At 46.6% G+C, this 27,395-nt stretch overlaps 1 protein-coding gene across 14 annotated transcripts in view; it reads left to right on the top strand.

Annotated features, from left to right (window-relative positions):
* RGS6 (regulator of G protein signaling 6) overlaps positions 1-27,395 on the top strand; it is a 464,787-nt gene that overhangs the window by 402,317 nt on the left and 35,075 nt on the right. For all 14 annotated transcript variants that reach the window (XR_011651449.1, XM_045201344.3, XM_053927871.2 and 11 more), the window contains 3 exons: positions 3,450-3,560; positions 11,156-11,281; positions 17,646-17,832. Coding sequence is in view for 13 of the 14 variants with exons in the window: in XM_045201344.3 (XP_045057279.2) it covers positions 3,450-3,560; positions 11,156-11,281; positions 17,646-17,832 (424 nt within the window). In the remaining variant the exon portion in view is untranslated. The remainder of the gene's footprint in view (positions 1-3,449; positions 3,561-11,155; positions 11,282-17,645; positions 17,833-27,395) is intronic.

Genomic DNA, 27,395 nt, shown 5'->3' on the forward strand with positions numbered 1-27,395 from the left:
AGCCTTACAGCACTGGACAAACCAACTCTGAGAATGCAAAAATCTACATTTCAGTTCCAAATGTTCTGGAAAGTCTCTGTGTTTGCTGGGTGTCCCCAGAGATTTCTCCCCACCTGTAGTGGCCCTGCAGGAATCGCACCAGACTGCCACACATGGAGAGATCAAGTTGTGTCCTTGTATTTCTGCTCCGGTGCTCAGCTCGTCCTCACCCTTCCCGGGGAGCATCTGTGCCTCACAGCTGACAGCTGAATTGATTTTTTATCATCATCTTGCCCGTCTCAAGATTGCTGCTGCTCCCTGAAATTGGATGCTGTTTCCTCCTCTGCCTCCTGACCCTCTGTGATCATGAAATGTAATTAATAAAATGAGATAAGACAGCAAGGGACTGCGTACCCTAAGGGTCTATTAAAAGCCTTCTAGGGTGATAGAAGTCTGTGAACTTAATGTCTAATGATAGTTTCAGGGAAGGGAAAAAAAGGAGCTAAGGAGGTCATTACAACTTTACTTTTATGGGATTCCAGAGGCTGCGGGGTTCTTGCTCCTCTTTTCTCCCAGCCCTTCTTAGGTGACAATACAAAATATCAGAGGAAACATTACAGCCAAGGTGATTGCCTTCAGACAGTGATCTAGGAGGGCTGCTATACCTGGCCTAGCATACGCTCTTCTTCCAAAGGGCTGAATTCACCTTCCCATCCCTCACTCATCCTGAGATTCTCTATTGAATACATTGTCTCTGACTGACCTGCAATTACGGAGTTCTTTCTTTATAGTCTCTCTCCTCCCCCACCTTCTACAGTGTGAAAAACAAATTAGATTAATGAATCCATGAGAACTAAACTTTCTTCTTTCCTCTCTGTGATGCTGCTCTGCTTTTTGTTTCCCTTTCCAATTGGACCCTCTTTCTGTTGTTTTGTTTTTTTTAAATCCTCATCCAAGGATATGTTTATCGATTTTAGAGAGAGGGGAAGGAAGGGAAAGCGAAAAGAAGAGAAACATCAGTGCAAGAGAGAAACATCAATCGGTTGCCTCTGTTGTATGTGCCTTGACTAGAGACCAAATCTGGAACCCAGGCATGTGCCCTGACCAGGAATCAAACCCCCATCCTTTCGGTTCATCAGTGATGCTCCAACCAACTAAGCCACAGTGGAATAGAGTCACATTTAAGATCATTTAGTCACATGATCTTAAATGTCACAGTCAAGAGTCACATTTAAGTCACATAGAGATCATTTAAGAATTGCCTATGTTTGCTTTTGTGCAAAAAAAAAAAAAAAGGCTACTAGTTGCAAAAGACACCATCTGGCCCTCAAAGCCTAAAATATTTATTATCTGGGTCTTCCCGAAAAAGTTTGCCTACCCCTGCTCTAGAGAAAACTAGATGTCCCCAGAGGAAAGATGCCAGATCCCTCGTTTTGAGCTTTAGTGGAAAGACTGGCGAGCCACCCAGTGACCCGACAATGAAACCCGTGAGGGGGCTTGTCCTGTCCACACACACACGGAGCCTCCGAGCAGGTTTTAGTGCCTCACTCTTAGGCACAAATGGATGTCCACTGGTTTTCCAGATACTCAAGAAAAAACCCCAACATGAAGAAGTGAATCAAAACAAACAAAAGAAGGGACTTGGAGGAACCAAAAACTACTCAAGAAACTACTACTGAAAATAAAAATATAGAATAATATCCTCAGAAGTATGAGAAGTAGTTCCACTCATAAAACAAGAACTAGATACTATGATAAAGAAGAATGAACTCTGGAAACTTAAGAAAATGATGGCTCAAATTAAAAAAAAAACAAAGTTTGGAAGAACTGTCAAACAAAAAGACAAAAAGATGAAAAAGGGGAAGGAACATTTAGGAAAATTAGATTATCAATCAATTCAAGATGTCCAAGATGTAAATAAAAAGGATTATGGAAAGGAAAAATAAATGGTATGACACCAGCAAAGAAGTAATGTTTATGGGAAATATATTGCATATTGTACTTGGCACAGTGAACCAAACCAACCAGCAAGGGTCATGGCAAAATTTCAGAGCACTATAACAATAAAGAGAAGATTCTAAGTTTCCAAAGAGAACAGAAACTGTGTAGAATCAAAGTGGATCCAGACTTCTCAATGGTAACACTGAATAGAGAGAAAGAGAGAGAGAGAGAGAGAGAGAGGGAGAAAGGGAGAGGGAGGGAGAGAGGAGGGGAAAGAAAGAAAAGAAGAGAAAAGAAAAGATCAATGCCTTCAAAATGTGGACAGAAAGTTAGTTTTAACCTTGGGTTCCGTGGCCAGCACTGTAATTCTCAGGAAACTATTAAAGGATGTGCTTCAACACAATCCAATAGACAGACGTGGAATCCAGGAAACAAGGGCTTCAACACAAACATGAGGGAAGCCCCAGGATGAGGATTTTGCATGAAGCCTGTAGAGCAAATAGTCCAGATTGGAGCAAGAGGATTCAACAATTCAGGGACAGGGAGATAGAACTGACCGGTTACCTGATGTGTTTAAGATATGGAAAAATCACTGCTAGATGTTTTACAGATTTGTAGAACACTTGAAATAAGTAATATGTTACTTTGCTCAGCAGTGAACAACTAGTACAGTAATGTGGATACTTACTATTGATTTAACCAAAATTGTTATATAAGTCTATTTGGAGGATCATGGGAGTAAATGGTAGGAGAGTTAGGACCTAGTGAGCAGAAAGTTAAATGCTCATCTAAAATTGATGATGAAGAACAGGTATAAAAACATATAATTTAAAAATATACAGTAAATGCTAAAGGAAACAAGGGTAGAAAGTGGATGTCCCTGTGAGAAGGGATAGAAGGAAATAAAAGCATTGCTACTGCTTTCTTTGTACATGAAAATCATTTAGTGTTATTTTATTGTTTTAACTATATCCATGCATTTTGATAAAGTTTTGCTTACAAAGATTATGTGGCTATTTAAATTATACCCAGAAAAACTAAGTTGTTTTTTGGGAAAATGCTTATAATATAGTAACTCCTGCGGCCTGCTGGGATTCTAACATCTTTTCAAGCTGGAAGTGCTAGGCTGAGAGCCTGGAGGAACCGTAGCGTGCTCTGTGTGTCCCAGATGTCTTGAGATCCGTAGCCTGTGTCCGTCACAGAGAGCAGTGTACAAGCGGGTGTGCACCAGTGCACCAGTAAGGCTAGCACAGCCAGGGAGGGAGGCACCCAGGCTCGGGGCAACAGCAAGTGGGAAAAAGATACAAAGCACATCTGTGTGCTGTGACTGCAGTAATGCAAAAGGATGTGTTCAAATGAGAGGGGACAAGGGCAAACGGAAACAGTCCAGTTTGTCAAAAGTGGGAGTGGGGGTGATTTTTTCCTTTTCATTTAGAAGTATGATAAGACTGATAGAATGTTCCTGTGAGACAGAATAAAAGTTTTTGCAGGAAATCGGTGGCATTCTTTGCTCTGCTTTCCCCATGCAGCCTAATGGCTTACACGGAGCAGTATGCGGAATACGACCCCTTGATAACGCCGGCCGAGCCATGCAATCCCTGGATCAGTGACGATACCGCATTATGGGACATGGAGAGGAGGTAAAAATAAAAATAATTTTAATGATAATAACAATTGGGAGGGAGAGAGATGGGGAAAACAATTAGGAGATGGTAAGATTACATGACCCCCTATCTTAATTTGACTTCATCACTTGAACGGAAACCCCTCAAGTAAACCCCCCCACTGAGTTCTGCTTACTCGTGGTTTCTGCCTCGGTATAGTTTGGCTTCTGCATGGACCCTTGTGCCTTCCCTCTGCCCTCTCTCTGACCCTTTGGATATCATAACAGGGACAGTCCCTCTCATGTCCTGGCTCTGATTGCTGGAGTTAGATAAGAATCTATTGGCCAAATAGTTTTATATATATGTGGCAGTAGCAACAGTAATAGTGTGTGTCTTACGTGGACTCCCACAATAAGTAAACGTTATTATTCTCCCCGTGGAACAGATGAGGAAACTGAAGCACAGAGGAGTTAGTGACCTTGCTCAAGGTCACACAGTGAGTAGGTGGCAGAGTCAGTATTGGACCCAGACAGAGGGCAGCCATGGTTTTCATCACTGCCCTTTGGGAGTCACCTGCAGGGGTGACTCCATCCAGGAGCTTCTCACCTGTGAGGGAAGCCAGTGTGTTTTCTCACTGGCTGTGGAACCGGAGCCCAGAGGGACAGGGACCACATTCCCAATTCCAGAAGGAGATGCACAGACGAGTCTGCTGCGGCGTGCCTGGGCCCCTCAGCCCCTCTGTCCCTCGTTTCTTTACATCTTTCTCCCTCACTTTCACTCATGCTCTCTTTCTGGATTCTTTTGTTAAAATGGAAAAACTTTATAAAAAGTAGTAAAAGTCATAGACGCTTATTACAAAAGTTTAAACTACTTAGATGAAGTAATGAAGGAAGTTCTCTCTTCCTCCAACCCAATCTCACTTTCTAGAAAGAACTTTGTTTAGAGTCTGATGCCATGGTTCCCGAACTGCACCAGGGCACCTGAGCCACTGCAGGGACCTCGCAGGGTCACCACAGGACAGTCTCAGTCTTCGAGGGAAGCGCAGTGATGTGTGACATATGGCAGATGCTGCGTAAGCTCCTGGTTAAGGTCGTTCCACTGGTCGTTTTCAACATTAGGTCCCGTTCCACTCCCTCCAGTGGTGTCATCTTCGTACATCTGGGTTTTCAGAGCCGTTAGCGGTGATGAAAGCAAGTACCATGCAAAAAGCGTGAAACCGAAACAAGGGTGGCAGGGTCCAATCTGAGTCCAAAGTTTAAGAAGATGTGTGGTGCTCAACAGCTCACGTGTGTTTATTTAAGAATGAAGTATATATGTTCTTTGTCCTGTCAATTTATAGGTACTTCAAACAGCTACTCACTTGTTAGAAAATAAATAAATATCAAGTTTGTTGGACCTGACTTTTTAATAAATAAACATGCCCTAGGTCATGCCTTCTAATCTGATCCAAGAACTTAAATCTTTTTTTAACTCAGGATGTTTTCTTCCCATTTTTTAAGTCACTGCTATGCCTTTTTTCCATTCCATCTTCTCTTTTCAGGGAGTCCTTTTGTAGGAATTGTGGGACCTCTGGGATGGAGCAACTGTATCTCTTACCTTTTCTCTATTACCCATTTTATTCTACACTCAAGGATAGAATTCCTTGAATTACTCTTCAGAGTCACCAGTTTTGTTTTCAGTGATGTCCACTCTGTGATGTTTATACTTTAATGAGTGTTTCTTTTCCCGCCGAGTGTTGGGAGGGGTGATGACAATCTTGCTTTTCATTTCCAGGACTTCTTACTCTTTCCTGGACTCCTTTCTCTCAGTGGCCTCTCTGATGTTTATCCCCTTGCATCGCCCTGAGGGTGGGAGACAGGATTTTTTCCATATTTCTCTCCTTAATTTCTGCAGCTTAGCCTGCTTCCCAGGGGGTCACTGATTGGCGGCGAAGTGTTGTTTCTCATCATTGTTTCATTGTTCAGAGCAGATCCATCTTTTCACGGACCCAGAAATTTGGGGGACTGCAGGTTTTCATAAATGAAGGTCTTCACTTTCCACTCCGGCTATGTATTTGACTCACCTGGGGCATTTCTGGGGAAAAAAAAAAAAAAAAACATTGCCCAGTGCCCTCCCCAGACCAATTAAATCGGAATTTCTGGAAGTGAGGCACTGGTATTTTTTTTATATCTCCCCAGGTGATTCTCGTGTGCAGCACTGGTCCAGATGGACTATGTCAGTTGCTGGTGAGGGTTCCCTCTGCAATTGTGTGGGTCACTAGTTCTTGAAACACAGGGTGGTCAGAATCACCTAGGATGCTCATTAAAAATACAGCTGCCCTTGGGGTGGTTCTGGGTATCTGTTTTCAGCAAACTTTACAGTCAATTCCGAGGTACAGTACAAGTGAAAATTCCAGGTGTGGCTTACAGAGTTCCCCCAGCAGGCTCTCCTCTGAGCAGTTCTTGTTACTTCCCCTGAGAATATTAATGGGAGGGCACAGGTAAGTTCACAAGGTTCTGCTCCGGGTCCTGGCTCTGCAGTGTGAGAACAGGTGGAAAGACTGGGTCCTCTCTCAGAGTGGGACTGGCGACTGCGGGGGTCCGTGAGTGGTAGAGCCCCACCTTTCCTTAATGATATCCCTGTAGCCAAGTGCTCCGCCCCTAACCCCTGATAGGGTTTCTGACGTTCTTCAGTTTCCTCTACGTGGTGCTCCCCAGTGAGTCCACTCTTTCTCCTGTTGAGAGACCTTAGGGGAACCCAGTGAGATCTGCAGAAGCCAAGAGAGACAGGAAAAAGCTGGCATGTCTTTAGACGCCTCCCTGCTTTGCCGAGGTGCCTTCCCCCTGTATTTGCTGTTCCACTCCTAGGTTACAGCGGCACTGCCTGGCTTTAGTGCCGTATTAGAAGCTGGCCAGAAAACATCCCCCCTTTGCTTCAGAGACCCTCTCTGCCGTGGGGAGACCAGGGTCCTCATTCCTGAGTCTCTTCCACTTGCCCCTGTCCAATGCCCGCCGGCAGCTCCTACCTTCAGCCCTGCGGCTCAGAGCCCGGGGTTGCCCCAGGCTTCTGCTAGGAACACCCAGCAACTTTCTTCTCAGGCGGACTCGCTGAAATCAGGCAGCTTTCCATCAGTTGTCACCAGTTCAGTTCATCTGCATTATTCCTCGCTGGAATTTCTCATAGTTTGTCATCTGCTCGTAGAAACTTTCTTTACCTTGACGTACTCTAGTTTTCTGGTTCGTTTTGTTTTGTTTCACTGAATGCCAGACTCCTGCCTGTTGTGTATTCCCGGACCGCTTCCCCAGGTCCTCACGTGGCTCACTCCTCTTCTCATTCAAGTCTCACTCAGCACTGGTATCCCTTCCTCAGAAAGGTCTTCTGTGACCGCCTTATCTATCGTGGCCACCCCATCCATCCACTCAATCTATACCACATCCTTTCCCACTGGTTCTCTTTCCAAATAGAACTTAAAATTATTTTAGCTCCTTGACCCAGGCCTGGCACATGGAAGGCATTCAAAAAGTATAGGTTGAATGGAGGATAGACAGAGTAGCGACTCTTTCTTTGGCCACTTCATTGGTATTTGGGAAAGGAGGGAGAGATATAAGTACATGAACTTGATTCACCATGAAAACACTGGGATTCCCTCCTTCTTTCTTGAAAGTCAACAAAGAAGCATGTGGTAGTTTGGGGAAATGGCGGTCACCTGACCCATTGGTTTATTCCAATCTGTCAGCACTTTGTCCCCAGGAGGGTGCTACCTGCCCCTACGACTAGTGCTCTGGTCGCTCTTATTTTTCTGTCCGCCTTTGAGCAGAATCGGGTTATTTGGCTACAAGTGAAAATGAGGAGAAGCTGTGGAGACCTGTGTCTTCTCCCAGGTGGACGTTCCAGGCACTCAAATGCTGGCAGTGGCCAGGGACTGTCCTTGGAGGAACACAGTTGGGGAGGAGTACCAACGTCCCGCTTTAGCCAAGAGATGGTTCCTGTCCATGGCACAGAGGCCTGCGATGACCAATAACATAAGCCATTTTTTCTTAGTTTAATGCAATGGACCTACTATGGGCTATGTTCTGAGTTGGTAGATCAGCAGAATGAAAGATGAACTCCTGCGGAGAGCATTTGCTGTGTGTTGGTTTGAGCTGCCCAGTGGGAGTCAGGAATTTGGGGAGATCAGTGGGCATGGAGGACAAACAAGAGTTAGGAAAAGACATCCAGCTAGCAGTTAGAAAACGCTGTCAGGAGAAAGACACATCACCCACGTCACTGTGCACACTCCTTACTGATTTCCTCTTCCTGTTGAACGTGCTGTGTGAAAAGCACTATGGTGAGTACAAAGGCACAGGAGACATGGTCTCTGCCCATGAAGAGCTCACACGACAGCTGGAGAGACAATCACATAAACCCTTAAAACGCTAAATGATGACATAAAACTATAATAAGAACATGTCATAAGGAAGCATTTCTGCACAACGGATGGAAATAAAAGGAGCTCTGAGTTCCAGGGAGTATTTGTCTGAGCTGGGCCAGGGAAAATTTACTGTGCTAGTCACCTGGGGATGAATGTCTGGAGGGATTTTAATTTTCCGAATCATTTTATAACCACAGAGACCATTCAATAGTAGCAACATGTTCAAATCTGATCTTGAACCTTAAAGGGGATGATGTTTGGAAATACTCAAGTAATGCAGATGACACACATATAGAGAAGTTTTACCCAAGAACCTTTTAACAGAATAGGTTCCAATGGCCAAATGTACTAGAAAGATAAAGGAGCAGAGGTGGGGCCTCTAGGTATAAAAAGAGGATTTACTGTGAATAATGGATATTTGAGGGAACCCACGTGTTCTGGGTTGAATAGTGCCACCCAAAAACTCATGTCCACCCCAGAACCTCAGAATAGGATTTTTTGGAAAATAGAGCTGTTGCAGATGCAATCAGTTAAGACAAGGCCGTACTGGAGTAGGGCAGGCTCCTAGTCCAGTGTGACTGGTGTCTTTGTACGAGGAGAAAACAGAGACACAGACACACAGGAAGAACGCCATGTGACAATGGAGACACAGACTGGAGTGATGTACCTGCAAGCCAAGGAGTGCTAGGTATTGTTGGTAACACCAGAAACTAATAGAAAGCTATGGAACAGATTCTCCCCGGGGGCTTTCAGAGAGAGGTGGCCCTGTCAGCACCTGGACTTCAGACTTCTAGCCTCCAGAGCTGTGAAAGAATAATTTTCTCCTATTTTAAGCCACCCAGTTTGTTGGTACTTTGTTGAAGTAACCCAAGGAAACCACCACGCCAGGGCATCCTGTCTCTCTAGACCTCCTTGTTTCTGCTGAAGGCTGCTGTCCTTGCAGCTTCCTGGGTGTCCCGACCTCTGTCCTAGGCCTCTGATTCTCCATCGAGCATGACAACCCAAGCTTTCTGGCCCACTCCCCAAATTCTGGCCCTTCTGCCACCTCTGCCACCCCCGATGAACCTGGAGGAGTGAATGAGGACTCTTAGCTTGGGTACCAGGAAGTAGTGGCACTGGTGGCGGGTGTGTGTCCAAGAGGCAATCACGACAAACATTGAGAGACTCTCCATACCTGGTGTCCAGGCAGAGCCTTTGATCTGGGTGCAGCTGCCACCAGCACCATCCCCGCAGAGCCCTGCCACCTTGGCTGGCAAAGAGCAGGTGGCTGAGCCCATCCCAGGTGACAGCAATGACCCTGGCAGAAAGAGATGATATCCCATAGTTCTCTGGGGCTTACATTTGCTGCTAGCCTCAATCCTAGGGGGATTTCTTTATAAACCAGATGTCTTGTCTCCTGCAACTCTATCAAGTGGGATTGGTTCTGTGACTTGAGTTTGAGAGAACCCAGGACCCGTCATCCTGGTTCATAGTAGAAAGCCCAGCTTGGCGCTTTGGAAGAGATTTTTCATGGTTCCCCATTGGTTCACCTGGTGGACTTATTCTTCTACTGGAACTCCCCTGGGCTAAGCTGGAGATGAGAGTGGTGCACGAGCGCTTCCCAAACCCAAGCACGTAACTCAGACTTGGAAGATCCTGCTGCTGCTGGTTGCATCTAATGGTGCAGACACAGACGGGCTGGCCTCGCATCACATATCTCCACAGCTGTGCTTCCCAATAGAGTAGCCACTAGCCACGTGTGGGACTTAAATTTAAACTTTAATTCTTTAAAATTAAATATTCAGATTCCTGGTCACACTACCCACATTTTCAAGTTCCCAAGAGCTCCATGTGGCTAGTGGCTCCCATAGGGGAGGTCACAGACAAAGACCATTCCCATCATCACAGAAAGTTCTGTGGGGCTGCACTGGTCTAGAGCTACTTGTTTTTCCAAACCTTTCAACACACGTGCTTTTGTTCTCCTTTACTAAGTGTAATTTTCTATGATAAATATTGAGACTATGTCAACTCCCTAACACAAGGAAATGATTTCATATACTTAATGTCTGTTAGAAATAATAAAACCTATGTGTCAATTTTTAAAAAGAGGAAAAATAAGTATTGCTATACCAATGCCCCCTAGAATTTAATGTGCACTGAACTCACCCAGGATCTTATTAAACCATGCATGCTGATTCCCCCTGTCTGAGACAGGGTCTGACGTTCCCCATGCAGACCCACAGGCCTCTCCCTGTGTGGGGGGTTACAGCGTGTGACTTGGGAGCTAGGGCCCTATTGCTGCTTGAAGGGTTGGGGGAATAAGTACAGCAAGTGAAGTGTAAATGGAAAGACAGAAGCTGAAGGAAACATTTGCATCTTCCAACACCAAAAGAATAAGACCACCAAGACCCCTCCCCACCCCCCACGCTGGTCTGCGGAGGACCGAGTGGATATGACGTTGCACAGCAGAGTTCCAGGCAGGAGCTGCACTCAGAGTCACAGCACCCGGACTTGAGTCTTGACTCTCACTTTCTAGAGTGTCCTTGGGCAAATTATCACAGGCCTCAGCTTCCCTATCTGTCCCGTGGGGATAGTGCTAGTACCTGTTTGACAGAATAGTTGTGAGGACTCCATGAGCTAACAGATGTAAAATGCCTAGAATCTCATAAACGCCGTGCAGGTAGTAGTTCAACCAATCAACGAACACGACATCCTGCTTCCAAACACGCAGGTAGGTTTTAGCATGATGAGTTGTTTCCCTTCCCACCAGTGGCAGGACACTTGGGTCCAAACAGGACCCTGATTCTCCCCTGTGGATTGAGGAAGGGGTGCGAGGCGAGGACGACATCTCTGATGAAAGGTTGGATTCACAAGGCATTGTCAGTTATAACAAAAAAAAAGAAGTAAAAAGTGACAGAGTCCAGTGTTGGTCCTATACCTGACCAGAATGGTCCAGGGAAGCCGAATCAGGGTGGTGGTTGTATTTGTGACAGACAGGAGCCACTGGGCATGGCTGCTGGTGACGCTAACCTAAATGTCTTCCTTAAAGAGACTTTCTACCATTGGCTGATGCTGGTGTACCGAAGTCTGCATGTAGAGTCTGTACAGGTTTTATGGACTTTATCACTTAAATTTGTGAAATTGCCCTTTGGCGTGTGGCAGCAAAATAGATTTGACTTGCTAGAGAGAATGTGACACAGGTTCGTGCCTGCTATTGATCCTTTTTTAAACCTTTGTCGTCCCTCCCCCCTCCCGACAAAAGCAAAGAGCCCAGCCAGCAGCGAGTGAAGAGATGGGGCTTCTCGTTTGACGAGATGCTGAAGGACCAGGTCGGGCGGGAGCAGTTCTTACGATTCCTGGAGTCCGAATTCAGCTCCGAAAACCTCAGGTAAATCTCTCAGACGTCTGAGCTGTGCGCAGGGCGTGTGTGGGGAATGTGCGTGACCAGCCTCTCTTTCTGCCTCCCCATTTCAGTCAAGTGTAGTGTTGAAACTCGAATTCCAGCTACTCTGGCAAAGGCGGAAATGCAGACGAACAAACTTTATGTGCAGCTTTGCGATCACCATACTAGCACGCACCAACACCAGCATTTACTGTTCTTTAAGTCCCGACGACATTTCTTCAAGTTACTGGATGCATGTCTCTAATAGCAAGTAAATAGTCAAATGGATTTGGTGACTCCGCCCTTTAACTAAAACCATGGAGCCAGGAGGCTTCAGCCCGAAAGACAACCCAGACACCTTCTCCTTGAGAACTTCCAAGTCCGGGGTCCTGAATATTTAACAGGCCAACCAGAAGAAAACGGGGTGTGTGGCCTCGTTTCAGAATTTCCAAAAGCAAGAATAAACACCACTCAGTAACGGAAGACGTAACTGTAAAAGCTAATGAAAATGTGCTTTGCTTTGGGGGAGAATTCTGTCAGCTCTCATGGTGATTATTCTGGTCGCCAGATGCCAGCGAAACATCTGACTGTGTCTATTGGTCTACGACTCATCAGATAAGGGAAAATGTATTCGTGTATTAATAATTACTGTCCGGTAGAAAAAATAAAGCTCTCAAAACATGAGGTCCATTGAGAGAGGAAGGAAAGGGGGGGCATTAACAGGGAAAGGGCCCGTGGTTATGAAAAACTGGAAACTTGTGGTTTACTTGGGTTTTCGTTGTACTCGGTGTAGAAGCAGAGACCTATGGGATATGTAACTTAAAAGACCCTTCAGGGGTGATCTGAGCCAACTGGTGACTTCTCGGTAGGGAAGTTGGAAATCTCTGGCTTTTTTCTTGGTACCACATTTTCTTTTATATGCAGGTTAACTCCCATTTTCCAATGGTATTTTTTTCAAAGAGTGGCTTTATGAACTTTTTAAAACATTTTGAACTTTTATAAGTCAGAACATACACCGTGGGTAAGAAACTGTCCACTCCAGTGTTAATGTGCGAAGTCCTTGTTATTTATTCGGAGGGAGAAGCCATATCCATCCCTCACATCAGTCAAGTGATATTTATTCACACCTGCGCCACACCAACCCCACGAGGGTTTGCCGAGGGATGCAAGGAAGTCGAAATGCGTGATCTTCGCCTGCAGCCACCTTGTAGGTCCTTGAAGAAAAAGGACCACAAGAAACTATTAAATCGTCACATGAATCTAAACAAGTAAAAACTCTAAGAATCATCTTAGAAGTGTTCTTACAAGGGAGGGAGGAGTGTAAGAGTAGAAGCACATGCAGGGTACCCATAGATGAAAAAGGGAGAGGGCGTGTTCTGAGCTGGATGATTGGGCCACGAAGTCCGGGGAAGACGTGTGGATGCCAGTTAACTGATGTCTTGATGCCCTTCTGGGAAGCCGAGTGCCTACTGCAAACCAGATAAGGCTGAGTGCCGGGTCTCAGGTCATGGCACCAGAGCTCTTTCCTTGTGCTGAGGCGTTAGGCTAAACGCAGCTCAGACCTTTGCTTCCGTTCCTAATCAGGTGTTTGTGACGGAAGGCTTAACTTCAGCAGGGTGGTGCTCAGACCAGCGTCGCAGGCTGGGCTGGATGTGGGTCCTGCTTGGGAAGCCGTGCCCTCTGTGGCCAGCATGAGACATCAGGCAGCCTCTCTGCGTAGCCACTTCAGCCCCAGGGCCCAAGCCCAGCTTGCTCCCCGTGAGCCTCACAGATCCTCCTGGCTCAGCACTGCTTTGCCCACTCTGAGTGTAGCCACGCCCACACGACGGCTCAGACCAGTCTTCTACAATGGGCGTTACATTTACAGCCAGAGTGTACGCAGGTGTTCAGCGCCTGAGCCTGCCATCACCTCTGGGCCTCTGCCAGCAACTTCCTCCTGTGCCAGGAGGGCCACCCTCAATCTGGGGTGAAAGAGTGTGCCTGAGCACCTGTGAGTGAGTGTGCCGCTGACCAGTCTACATGTGAATGCCTACATCCAGACTTAAGGAGGGTCCCCCCTGATCCACGTTGGAAGAGAGGATCAAGAAAATATAGAATGGCCAGAGATGTACAGGACAGCCCAAGAGCTTCTAAAGGCCTCTCTGGAGGTCTGAATTCCCCTGGGGTGACATTCAGCATAACTGGATACGTGAGCACGAAGCTCAGTGTTAGATCACACGGCTTCAGGACCCTTCAGTCACTCGTAACCAGGCAGGCCCTTCCCCTTCCCGTGGTATTCATTCCTTCAGCTGCAGATATTGGCTTAGTGCCTGTTGTGACCCTGGGCCTGAGGACTCAGAGCTGACTACGTTTTTGCCCCTCGCCCAGGTGTACCTCCACTGTGGTCCTCATGCATGGGGGACCCTGGAGCTGTGCAGTGTGGCACGGCTCAGGGATCCTGCCCATCCATGGTGTTGGCCATGCTGGGGTCATGTCTTCTCCCCAGGCTTGGTGAAGATCCCAGGCAACTGGCACTGGAGCATAGCAGGAAAAGAGAAAGACTGACCGGAACTCAGCTGGACGCAGGGCAAAGGGCCTCCGCACGTCGGTCTCCCTGTGCTCCCTTGCATCTCTCCAATGAAAGGGAACTAAGATCATTATACCTTTGCACCGCACCTGGAGTGCCAGCCGAGTGGCCAACTGGTTGAATTTATACCAGAGCTTCAGAATGCAGAATGGAGGTGCTCCAAAGAGACACAAGAATTGCTGTCACAACAGCAAAGGGTCACCCAGGCTCCTTTAAGGAAAGATGTCTGTGGTAATACAATGTAAGTTGAAGTCCCCTTTGGTCACTTCTTGGGGAGTGAGCCTATGAGCCAGGGGAGAGGCATCATTTCCAGGGCCCGCAGCGGGATGGCCAGCGCATTTTGCTGCAGATGGCACAGCATGTGACAGCACACTGTCCGTAGCACCCGGAGCTGAGCCCAGGGTCTGTTTGGACCGAGTGACCCCCTGGAGATAGCTGTGTGCTTGGGGCCTTTGGAAGGCAGGTGGCCTCTCCTCCCCAACGTGGGGGCCTCCTGGTCCTGAAGCGGGGACTTCCAGTGGGTTACCTGATGTCGCTCTCCTCCCTTCTCTGCACGTTTTCCCAGAATGATGACAGGAGCCTCTGCCACCTTTGCCCTTGTCCATCTCTCCTGCACAGATCTTTGTCCTCCCCAGCTCAACAGCCTCTGCCACACAGCAGGGCACGAGTTAAAAATCAAGACCCACAGCTATGAGCATCCCCCGTACATTTTTTATGAGCTGTACCGCCTCCAGAGGGAACAGGGTTGTTCTTCTAACCTGCAGATTGATTATCCTGGTTCCACAGAGCGTCGGCTGAGGGGAGAAGCAATTAAACACAGCTCAGGGGAGTTGCCAGGTTTGCGTGGAGAGCCACCCCTCTCTGACTGTGGCTGCAAAAGTCCTGGAAAGACCTCGAAAGGTTCACCAGGCCTGGTGGGATTCACCACTAACCAAACACATGATTAATTGGGACAAAGGTGCCTCACGTAACACCGTGACAATCTGTGGCATTTCAGCCACAGCCCATAACTCAGCTTCCATGGTGTGGTGCTTGTGGCCTCATGAATGTGCCCAACCAGAGCCTAAGTTGGATCCCTTGTTCCTGAGTCTCTGTTGGCCAGCAGAGGGCACAGAAAGCCTTCCTTTTGCATGGAGTTTGCTGTTTCTCTGCAAACAAACTAAAAGCTGGCTTTTTCTAACCCATGAAAATCCTAGTTTATGAAAAGCTGTGTAAGCTAATGATGGAGGGGCTGCCCAGACCTCCTGGCAGGCTTGAGAATACTTTCCCTTGTTCCAGCCAGCCATGAGGAGAGCCGCCCACTGCCCCTCAGCACCGCGAACCTGAGGGAGCCAGCACGTCCAGCCCACCGCTGCTCAGCCCAGCGGTGTAGAGCCCAGGCTCCCTCCCCCAACACCCGCTGTCCGGCCTACATTCCTGAGCCATGGACACCGGTCACATGCTGGCACACGGGCCGCCTGCCTGTGCTCTGATGACTCAGGCCAGGCAGGACAGGTGGTCTCCCTGATACGAGGGAGCCCGTGCGGACTGCCAGTCCCAGCAGCCCTTCTGCTGCCCGCCACAGAGGCTTAGTGCAGGATGGCTGGGTTTGCTGCCGCCAGCAGCCTCCCCCCTGCTGGCGTCCTCCCGGAGCAGGGATACCTGCAGGCTTTTGATAAGGACGGAAGCTGCACAAGCCCCTGTGGGCCTCCCAGCCATTGGTAAATGTGTGGAGGCGAGCTTCTGGGCCTCTTTCGGGGAGGGTGTGACCAGGTGGCCGGGCGGCCAGGCTCAGAGCCCCAGCTCGGCCCGTGGGCTCACCGGCGGCAAAGGCAAACCAAAGCCTGCTCTGAATCTCAAATTGACTCAGAGCTTCTTCAAAGCCGTGATGGTAAACACGTGTGGGTGTCAGAATGCTGCCATGACAGCACTTTTGCAGTCACCTGAGAGGGACGACACAGGTCATGTCCAAGGCACACAGAAGGCTGAGAGGGCCTCTGTGCGTGCAGAGAGAGAAAACTATTGTCAGGGAATGTCATCCCTCTCTTTCCCCTCTCCCCTTCCCTTCCTCTTCTTCCTCTGCTTCCTCCTCTCCTCTTCCTCCTCCTCCTCCTCCACCGCATGCCCACTGTTTCACGGGGCCTGACAGCATTTCAGACTTACACCTGGATGGGAAGTTCTTCAAATGCACATCGCATATCTCTCCCTCCACTCTGCATCCATTTTACAGGATGCCTGGAAAGATACAATCCCAAGACAGCGGCATAGCCAGGATGGGGACAAAACTGGGCTTCCTCATCTCTCTCAGCTCAGTGAAGTTATTAAGTCTCCTCTGCCTTAAAAACTCATGCTCTTCAAAGTCACCAAGGGAACCATGATGGTTTCTTCAAGGAGGTTATTAGAATCCCAAATGGCACACCAGGGGGAGAGTTGGAGCCCACGGTGCGCACAGGTAGACAAGCACGCACACACGCACGCACCTGTCTTCTGCCCCTGTGGAAATGGAGCTGCATTACCTCAGTTGCCCACTAAGTGGTGCCTTTGGGCCACACACTTGGCTTCACAGACAGGTCTCTGAACAACAACAGAAAAACACGCTTAACCTTTTAAAAAACAAGTACATCTTACTTTGGGTGAAATTCAATGACAGATTGAAAGCACTTTCCACCATGTTGTGTTTCAGGTTTTCTCGTCCCTGCCCTTTTGTTGACTTGATTATGTGTGAATCTTGTGGCTGTGGGAATCCCATGGGGGGGGCGGGGGGGACCTGTCCACATGTCTCATTGATGGGGAAACTGGCCTGTCCTGTTCACGGGCACAAAGTGCACCGCCCACACCTGGGCCCTGCGGAAAGCCCTCCCCACGCTGCATTGGAAGCTGTCCTCGGGACCTGAAGAGCTGTTGTCTGAGCTTTGGCTCTGGTTGCTGCTGCTCCAGCAGGAGAAAGCTCCCACCCAGCTCCCCCAAAGGCTGCGGCCATGCTGACACGGAGGGATTTATGACGGGCAGAAATGGATGTGAACAGGAGGGTTTTCTCTCCAGCGCTTCTGGAGAATCTTTTGGCAGAGGTTCCCCGTGGATGCCCCTTGAGCTTTATTGCGGATGAGCTCATCCTCGATCCACAGCCATTTCTTGAGTGCCAACCACATGCAAACACCACGCTGGACACTGGTGTTGGGAATCAACTCATCTGTAACAGGAATAGCTAGGTCCTTCCAGCTCAGACGTTCTTTGTGATTTCAAGATTCTCCCTGTGTCCGTGATCTTTCATTTTGATGCCTCACACTGATCCCAACCAGATATGACAAAGGAACTCACTTCTGTCTGCGCCGTGACATCTCTGCACAGCAGTGGTCCTCAGCCAGGGCTGATCTTACCTCCCAGGGAACATGTGGTCATGTCTGGAAACATTGTGGGTTGTCACTACTTGGAGAGGGGTTGCCACTGGCGTCTGGTGGGTAGAAGCCCAGGTTGCTGCTAAACATCCTGCAATGCACAGGGCAGCCCCACAGTAAACACTTATCCAGCCCAAATGGCAATAGTGCTGTGGCCGAGAGACTTTCAAGTAGAGAGAGAGAGATCTCTTCTTGTAACCAGAAGCGTAATGATCTTCTGTTGTGCATGACTACTTGTCGGTTCTCCACAAGAGCGGAGCGCCCGTCGTGTTTTCGGCAGTCCCTACAGTCTGTTACCTGAGTAGAGGCAGCAGGGAAGACTGGCGGATGCAGCAGAATGGGTCTCGTGGGAGGCCAGTTCTGGGACCATGTCTAGCAGAGTCCACATGCTAAGTCCCCTGAAACTGACTGTCTTTCTACTTCCACTCAGGTTCTGGTTGGCTGTCCAAGATCTCAAGAAACAACCCCTACAGGACGTGGCCAAGAGGGTGGAAGAAATCTGGCAGGAGTTCCTGTCTCCAGGGGCCCCAAGTGCGATCAACCTGGATTCTCACAGCTACGAGATAACCAGTCAAAACGTCAAAGATGGAGGGAGATACACATTCGAAGACGCCCAGGTTCGCTTAACTACTCTAATGATTCTGTCAGAAGGTGGTCATTTGTCCACTCCACCACCCCACCCTTTAACACAAGTTCAAGGCCTTGTGTATAGTTAGAATTCCAGGTTTTATTATTTGTAAGGGCATCAGTGGAAACCATTCACACAATGAAATTCCAGTAGTGTTTTCCTAGACAAGTTACGTTATTACATAGAAAAGTACAGATATAAGCATTATCTTTTTCCAGGAAAATCTCAGTGTTTTACAAACTCCGAAGTCCCGCAGTAAGTCGGTAGTAGAATCCGTAACACAACATCATCAAAGTGGGTGTAGAGCTGACAGGGCCATGGGTCAAGTCCACATCTAACCGTGAAGCCCACCCTCATAAGCACCACCCTACACTGCATCTGCAGTGGTTTCCAACTACAGTAGTCCCCCTTATCCACAAGACCCCCAGGGGGTGTCTGAAACCGCAGATAGTAACAGATCCTATATATACTGTGTCTTTTCCTAATCACACATACCTGTGATACAGTTCAATTTATAAATGAGACACAATAAGAGCTCAACAACAATAACTAATAATAAAACAGGACATTATAACAATATACTATACTAAAAATTATGTGAATGTGTGCTTATGTGTGATCGCTCGCTCTCGCTCTCTCTCTCTCCAGCAAGTTTTATTTTTTTCAGTCCAATCTATTACTGAATCTGTGTGACCGTCCCTTACTTGCAGCAAATGGCTTAGTGTCACCTGAACAATAGAGGGTTCCTTGCAGAAGTCTTTGCATTGGCTCAGCACGTTGCCATAGTCTGGCACACATCCTCTGTTGGTGCTCCACCCACAGATTGAATGCCTTTTCCATCTTAACCAAGCACTTACCACGCTCTGTGGCCGTACCTTTCACAGCTTGAGGTGCAACAGCCAAACAAGCATGAATTTCTGTTTTCTTCTTCACAATTTCATGATAGAAGAATCATTCTTACTAAAGATCTTAGCAACCTCAGCACAGCAACCTTTTTTCTTTGCTTTTAAGGCGAGAATTTTCACCCCTCCATTTAGAGGAAGCACTTTGCAGCTTCGCTTTGGCATGTCCAAATCGCCAGCATCACCACTCTTCCACTTTAGGGCCATGATTAGGTACAATAAGGGCGACTTGAACGCAGGCAAGCACCGCAATGCCAGGACAGCCAATCTGGTAACCCACACGGCTACTGAGTGACTCCCAGGCAGGGAGCGTCTACCGCGTGGAGATGATGGACAAAGGGATGACTCACACCCCAGGGGGCACGGAGAGAGACAGAGCAAGATCTCATCCTGCCGCTCAGGACAGTGACACTGTAACACTTCTGAGCTGTTTATTTCTGGAATTTCCCATTTAACATTTTTTGCGCCACGGTTGACCACAGGTAACAAAACCATGGAAAGTAAAACCGCAGAGAAGGGGGGACTCCTGTAATGTCCATGGGGGGCAAAGTGCTCAAGTTCTCTACCAGACCCTGCAGGTGAGAGAAATCAAGAGAGCTGAGGAGATCAGAGCAAAACCTGAAGCCCTGTCCCTGGCTGTAGGATGGTAGGAGGAAATCAAGTTTAGAGACGAGGAAGTAAGAAACCGATCTGATGCTTAATGTTTGAAATGGCACCTCCCGGCTCTCACTTGCAGTGTAGGGTGGATTATGTGGCTTCTGTTTCTCTCGCCAGCCTCCCTGGCATCTGCGCCCTAATCATGCCACAGAGTTAGGGATCCCTCCTGTGGGCTTCCTTAAACCCTGGCGCTCTCCCCTTTGAGGCACTTCCTCCATTGGCGAAATTGCCCATTTCCTTGTTATTTCCCCCCACTAGGCTGTCATCTCCTTGAGGGCGGGGGCTTTTGTCATTCTCTGTTGCATCTTATCACATTGCACAAGGCCTGGAATATCAAGGGGCTCCCCAAATGGCAACCACATACAGTGGTCCCCCTTGTCTTCAGGTCCACTTTCCACAGTGTCAGTTACCCTCGGTAGCTGCAATGTGAAAATATTCAATGGGAAACTTCAGAAATAAACAGTTCATAAGCTTTTTAAGAAAGATTTGATTTATTTATTTTTAGAGAGGGGGAAAGGAGGAAGAAAGAGATGTTGCCTCTCGTACATCCCCCTCTGGGGACCTGGCCCGCAACCCAGGCATGTGTCCTGACTGGGACTTGAACTGGTGATCTTTCTGTTTGCAGTACAATGCCCAACCCACGAGCCACACCAGCAAGGCAACAATTCCTAAGTTTTAAACTGTGCACTGTCCTAAGAAGCATGATGAAATCTCATGCCACCCCGCCCCCCTCCCCAACCTAGGACATGATTCATCCCTTTGTTCAGTGTATCCATGTAATAGACACTCCCTGTTCATTAGTCACTTAGTAACTGTCCTCAGTTATCAGATAGTCTGTCATGGTATCACAGTGCTTTTGTTCAAGCCACCCTTATTTTACTTAATAATGGCCCCAAAGTGCAAGAGTTGTGATGTTGGCAATTCAGCTATGCCAAAGAGAAGCCACAAGGTGACTTCTTTAAGGAAAAGGGTAAAAGTTCTCCGCTTAACAAGGGAAGAAAAAACATAGTGTGCTGAGGTTGCTAAGATCTACAGTAAGAATGAATCTTCCATCCGTGAAATTGCAGAGAAGGAAAAAGAAATTCACGCTCATTTTGCCATCGCACCTCAAGCTGCAAAAGTTACAGCCACAGTGCGTGATGAGTGCTTCGTTAAGAAGGAAAAGGCATCACATTTGTGGGTGGAGCATGAGCAGAAAATATGTCCCAATTGATGGCAACGTGTTGCACCAGAGAGCACAAGTCTGTACAGACTTCAGAAAGGGATCCCCTGAAATGAGTGACACCAAGCCATTTGCTGCAGGTCAGGGATGCTCACACAAATTCAGCAATAGGTTTGGGCTGAGAAATAGAATAATTACTGGAGAGGCCGTGTCTGGGGATGAAGGAGCTGCTGTTGTATTTCCAGCAGAGCTGAAGAAGTTGACTAGGGTTTGTTATTTATGTGGTTGCAGACATCCACTAGGGGGGGCTTGGAAGGTACGCCTCCCCACCCCCCGTGGATACAGGCAAGGGGACTAATGTATTAACTAATTTAGGAAACTCAGAGGCACCAATGCAAATAATGGCATGAAAACACAACCAGTGTCCCTCGTTATCCAGATTGGCCTTGTCATTTGTTTAGAACTTCAGGATGGACACACCCACCCACCTCAACACTCTAACTATCTTTCCTTCCACCCTGGTCATAAACTCCACCGAATGCCTGTATAAGGAAGATTTTAAAGCTCTGTGGAGTTCAGTGTCTTGCACGAAATCACCAGCCCCTCACGCCATTTTCAGCATCAAAGCCAAATATTTGTCATGAGAAATCTTTTTTGGCTGATGGTTTTTGGTATGTGTACATGAATATGCTCCTGAGCCCGTGTCCTAAAGGAGGGGTGTGGAGAAGCTCTGTAGGCGAATGGCCTAAAGCACAAGGCTCAACTCTTCAGTATTCCTGAGACGTTAGGAAAGGGATCCTGGTCAGAACTATGATGTGCTAAACCTGGTGTTCGCTCTCCGAGCATGACATTGGGAAGGATTTATTTTAATGTTGTGTTATGAAATGTGTAAATGTTGGAAAATGGAAAGAGCAGAGCAACAAGTCTTCATGGACTCTCTCCCAGCCTCAGCAATCATCACTACAACACCGATCTTTCTCTCTGTGCTCCCCTTGCTTTTTCACCTACCACTGGGTTAAGCAGATTTAAATATATCTATGCTTAACCCAGATTTAAATATATATAAAAACCCAGATTTTTTAAAATATATTTTATTGATTATACTATTACATTTGTCCCATTTCCCTCCCTTCACTCCACTTCACCCTGCACACCCCCTCCCTCCCACATTCCCCCCCTATAGTTCATGTCCATGGGTCATACTTATAAGTTCTTTGGCTTCTACATTTCCTACACTATTCTTACCCTCCCCCTGTCTATTTTCTATCTACCATTTATGCTACTTATTCTCTATACCTTTCCCCCCTCTCTCCCCCTCCCACTCCCCTGTTGATACCCCTCCATGTGATCTCCATTTCTGTGGTTCTGTTCCTGTTCTAGTTGTTTGCTTAGTTTACTTTTGTTTTTGTTTTAGGTGTTGTTAATAACTGTGAGTTTGCTGTCATTTTTACTGTTCCTATTTTTTATCTTCTTTTTCTTAGATAACTCCCTTTAACATTTCATTTAATAAGGGCTTGGTGATGATGAACTCCTCTAACTTGACCTTATCTGAGAAGCACTTTATCTGCCCTTCCATTCTAAATGAAAGCTTTGATGGATATAGCAATCTTGGATGTAGGTCCTTGCCTTTCATGACTTGGAATATTTCTTTCCAGCCCCTTCCTGCCTGTAAGGTCTCTTTTGAAAAATCAGCTGACAGTCTTATGGGAACTCCTTTGTAGGTAACTGTGTCCTTTTCTCTTGCTGCTTCTAAGATTCTCTCCTTCTGTTTCATCTTAGGTAATGTAATTATGATGTGCCTTGGTGTGTTCCTCCTTTGGTCCAGCTTCTTTGGGACTCTCTGAGCTTCCTGGACTTCCTGGAAGTCTATTTCCTTTGCCAGATTAGGGAAGTTCTCCTTCATTATTTGTTCAAATAAGTTTTCAATTTTTTGCTCTTCCTCTTCTCCTTCTGGTACCCCCATAATTCGGATGTTGGAATGTTTCAAGATGTCCTGGAGGTTCCTAAGCCTCTCCTCATTTTTCCAAATTCTTGTTTCTTCAATTCTTTTCTGGTTGGATGTTTCTTTCTTCCTTCTGGTCCACACCATTGATTTGAGTTCCAGTTTCCTTCCCATCACTATTGGTTTCCCTGTACATTTTCCTTTGTTTCTCTTAGCATAGCCTTCATTTTTTATCTAATTTGTGACCAAATTCAACCAATTCTGTGAGCTTCCTGATTACCAGTGTTTTGAACTGTGCATCTGATAGGTTGGCTATCTGTTCTCTGCTTAGTTGTATTTTTTCTGGAGCTTTGATCTGTTCTTTCATTTGGGCCTTTTTTTTTTTTTTTTAATCTTGGTGTGCCTGTTACGTAAAGGGGCAGAGCCTTAGGTGTTCTGCATTGCGATGCTGTGTGTGAGGGAGGGGTCCAAAAGGGAGCAATGGCGCTTGCTCTGCTCTCTGCCGGTTTTCAGTCACTTACCCCGCTACCCACAAGCAAAGTGGACCCTTCTGGTGCTGATTCCTGGGTGGTTGGGCTTGTGCATGCTCTAGGCCCCTGTGGGTCTCTCCAACGAACTTTCCCATGAGGCTGGGAGTTTCTCCCACTGCCGCCTCAACCCCCACAGGTGTTTTCAGTCAGTGGTTTGAGGCTTTATTTCCCCACGCTGGAGCCCTGGGTTGCGAGGTCTGTCACCGGGGCCACCAGCTGCTGCCTCACTGCCAGCTCCAGCCTGGCCTGTCCTGCTCCACAGCCCGCCACCTCTCTGGGTCCGCCAACCACTACCTTGCCGCAAGTCCCCTCCGCCCCAGCTACCCGTCTCCTCCACTCCTACCAATCTGGGTGAATGTTTCTTCTTTAACTCCTTGGTTCTCGAACTTCCATACAGTTTGATTTTCTGTCAGTTCTGGTTGTGTTTTGTTTTTAAATTGTTGTCCCTTTTTTGGTTGTACAAGGAGACACAGTGTGTCTACTTATGCCTCCATCTTGGCCGGAAGTCCACCAGATTTTATATATTTTTTTTTCAGATATATAAACCGAGGCATTATATAATTTTATCTGTAAATACTTAGGTATATATCTTAAAAAGAAACTGACCCTTTCATTGCGTTACCATAATACCATGATCGTATCTTAACAAATTAGCAATAATCTCTTAATATCATCAGAAGTCAGGCAAGTGTTGGAATTTCTAATAGTTCCATAAATGCCTGTGTTTAACCCTTACTTAAAGTCAGAATTCAAATAAGGGCCACACATGCCAGTAGATTGACATGTCTTATACACGCTTCTTAATCTACAGGTTTCTTTCACATCCCCTCCGCCTCCCCCTGCCACCTTGCAATGTATTTGATGCAGAAACTGGACTCTTTGTGCTGTGGGGATTCCCCCAGTCTGGATTTGCCTGACTGTAGCCCTGTGGTGCTCTTTGACATGTTCTTCTTCCATCTGTATTTCTTATAAATTAGGAATTTGATTTAGATATTTAATCATATTTACACTTGATTTTCATGGCCAACACTACCTCTGAGATTGGATTGTGCTCTTTTGTGAGGGCATCACAATGCCTAGTGGTCTCTCTTTCTTGTGGTATTAGCAGCTGCTGGTATTTATTGCTTATATCCACTAGTTAATTCAGAGTTATAAAATGGTGGTGTGCTAATCCTATCGTTCTTCTTTTATTAGCTGAAATATAAATAATCAAATACCTCTATCATTTGGTTACCTAGTGATATAGGAAAAATAGGATAAATGTTTGATTCTTTCCCTTTATTTGCCAGTTTTCAAAATAATAAGTGGTTCACTATCATTGTCCAATGGTGGCAAATTAGGACTTTCTGTTGTGTTTTTAGTATCTTTTTAAACTCGTAGATTTAACCATAGTTGATGTGCTTTAACCCATCTTATTTATTGTATTTATTGATAGTTGAATTGCACCGTCTCTGGCCAGTTGGCTCCTTCTCATGTGACCCTAAAGTCTGATGTCATCCTAGTAACAAGGAAGAAGAGATTCCAGGCCCTGCCTCAGACCTGGAATCGGTCATTCCTCCAAGGATTCTTGGTTTCCCTTAGAGGAAAATGGTTTTTAGAGACCATAATCTGGGCACTTGGGGATGCTCATTGTTTCTGAGTTGGTCCTCACTTCTGGGCCTCTTCAGTGGACGGGGCTGGGAAATACATGGTTGCTGGTTGTGGTGAAAATACACCCTGCATTCAGGCTGTTACTTTCTATTCAAATTGAAAACTCCAGAGGATTTTTTTTTTAATCTCTCCTTTCTCACATCTGTGTCCCCTTTCTCTATGCAGAGAATCCCAGTTCTCAAGGATGCTGTGGATGGTAGCACTAGTACCTTATACAAGCTCATTAGCTTTATCCTGCATTTCCACAGAGCAGTCTCAAGATCATACTGCCAACACCAGCAGCAGCAATATGATTCTTGCCTGGTTCCTTAATTGCTCCATAGCTTCCATTGTGTGGGATGACCATAGTTTGATGAATCCTCTCTTCTTGACATTTATACTGTTTCTAATTCAAGAAGGATTTGATGGGGAATCTTGGGAAGTTGGCAGATTGTGCCCTGACAAGTTTCTGAATAACAGCCTTCATTGGTATAGTGCTCTGCCATTTCTCAGGTGCTTCCAAATACATCCATCATACCTTATTCTTGAGGATACCCTGAGCATCTCTAAGTTCCTCGTCCTCTGTTAAAATTAGTCTCCTGTGAATGCAAACAAAATGCTCTTCCTAAACCAATTTCTGTTTTCAGCCTGTTCCCTTCTGTTTGTGTGTTCCCACCATAAATGTACAAAGTGCTTCTAACTAGTGGTATGACCCTGGGCAAGTTACTTACCTCTCTGAGTCTTCCTTTCCTCATCTATAGAACAGAGATACCTATGCAGAGGGGTAGAAAGGGGTTTAGGCGAAGTGAACCATGTCAACAACTAAAAATATCTGACCCACTGGAGACTAGGACAAATATTTACTATTTCATTTTCCTAATGTTAATATTTTTATATTCTTATGCTAAACATGTTTGGTGAAAAAAATCAAATAATTGCATGTAACCTTAGCTCCCAGAGATAACCCCCATTTTAGTGTATTTTCTTTCTCAATTTCAGTATGCAGGGTGATTATGCAAATAGGGTGATTCTGTAACCTGCCTTTTACACTAAACCAGGGGTGTTGGTTAAAGACAAAACTTTCTCTGTAAAGGGCCAGGTAGTATAAATTTAGCCTTTGTGGGTGATAAGGCCTATGTCATTACTTCTCCTCCATTCTGCCTTATAAAAACAGCTGCACTGTGACAACATAACAATGTAAATAATACAAAAGAGTGGGTGTGGCTGTATCCCCCAAAAAAAACTTGATTTATGGACACAGTTCAATTTTATATAATTTTTCATCAAATATTCTTCTTCTTTTGATTCTTTTTGGCCATTTAAGCTTGTAAAAATCGTCCTTAGGTCATGGGACTTAACAAATGGCCGCCGGACTGGCTGTGAGCATCAAGCCACAGATGAAGACCCCTGTGTGTGAAAATCGTTGAATTGCTTTGAGAAATCCGGAAAGATCAAAGATAAAGGGTTGGGAGTGGGGGTCTTCAGTTTACAGGGGAGAGTAGATTACAGGAGACTTCGTCCTAGCGTGGTGACAGCAACATACCAACCTGCAAAGGGCTGAGAGGTACAGAGTGGACCTAGGACACGCCAGACAGTCCCACAATACCCTCTCTGCCTTCCCCTTCCTCGCCAGCATTGCCACCTGCACCAGCTTCACAGCTGTGATTCAGAAGTTTCCAGATAATGAAAGGAGGTTAAAAATCCTTAGCAGCCCCTGAACAGCCAGGACTTGCCCCCAGATGTCCCCACTTACTGGCCAAGGGTCTGCTGTTCTGATCACACTGCCCCTGGATGGTTGGTGTCGAGGGCTTGGCTGTTATGCTGGGAGCTGGAGAACTCTGGTCCCCAGAGAAGGGCCCAGAGCCGAGGAGCAGGCTTGGGTGGTGTTTCTGCCATACACTTTGTCTAGGAGTATACATTTAAGTCCTTCCAGCTTGCTCTTCTCAGTTTGCCCATCTGCAAAATGGGCATGGTAACACGTAAGGCCCTACCACACCTTGGATCAGGAGTTCTAGGTGGCTTCCTCAGCTGATCCCATTGGGTCTCAGAGGCCCTGTGCAGTGGTCAGAATGCTGACGGAAGTGTGAGCATGTGCCCTATTATTAGGGGTCAGTAGCCAGAGGAAGGCCCAGACAGATTTATGGACTCATTTGAAATGGGGACTGGGGTTGGGATTCAGGCTGTGCCTGAGGATTTGCTTTATTTGACCGCGTGCATTGTTACAGCGAAGTTAATTGCCTGTGTTTGCTTCCTGTGGAAATATCACACAAGCTCCGCTGTCAGCATGAGCCCAGCATTTGCACTTGTGCTTTGCTGATCCATTTGGCTTTTCTGAAAATTTGGGCCAAGACCAGATCTTCCATAAAGGTCTGTGGACTGTGACCAGAGCCCTCAGCTGTGTGCTGTGTTGTTCCAATTTCACAGATTTAGTCTTGTGAGGGGAGAAAAAAAGAAAAATGGGCCGTGATTTTTTAAAGCACGCAGTTCTTTATGCCATTGATTGAAATCTCTATTCTCAACCGTGGGGCATCAGACAACCTGCATTGCCACCCCCTTGCTATGTGGTCTCAGGGAAAGATCTTCACCTTTGTACCTTAGTTTACTCATCTGCGAAATGGGGGTGGTGTCTTCTCTTCACCACCTCTAAGGATTTTTGAGAAATCAGATGAGCTAATAGCCCTGAAAATTCTTTGAATAAGTAAAAGTGCTAGATATGTGTGCATGTGTACT

Source organism: Desmodus rotundus, chromosome 7 (genome assembly GCF_022682495.2).
Source record: "Desmodus rotundus isolate HL8 chromosome 7, HLdesRot8A.1, whole genome shotgun sequence".
Lineage (NCBI taxonomy): Eukaryota > Metazoa > Chordata > Mammalia > Chiroptera > Phyllostomidae > Desmodus > Desmodus rotundus.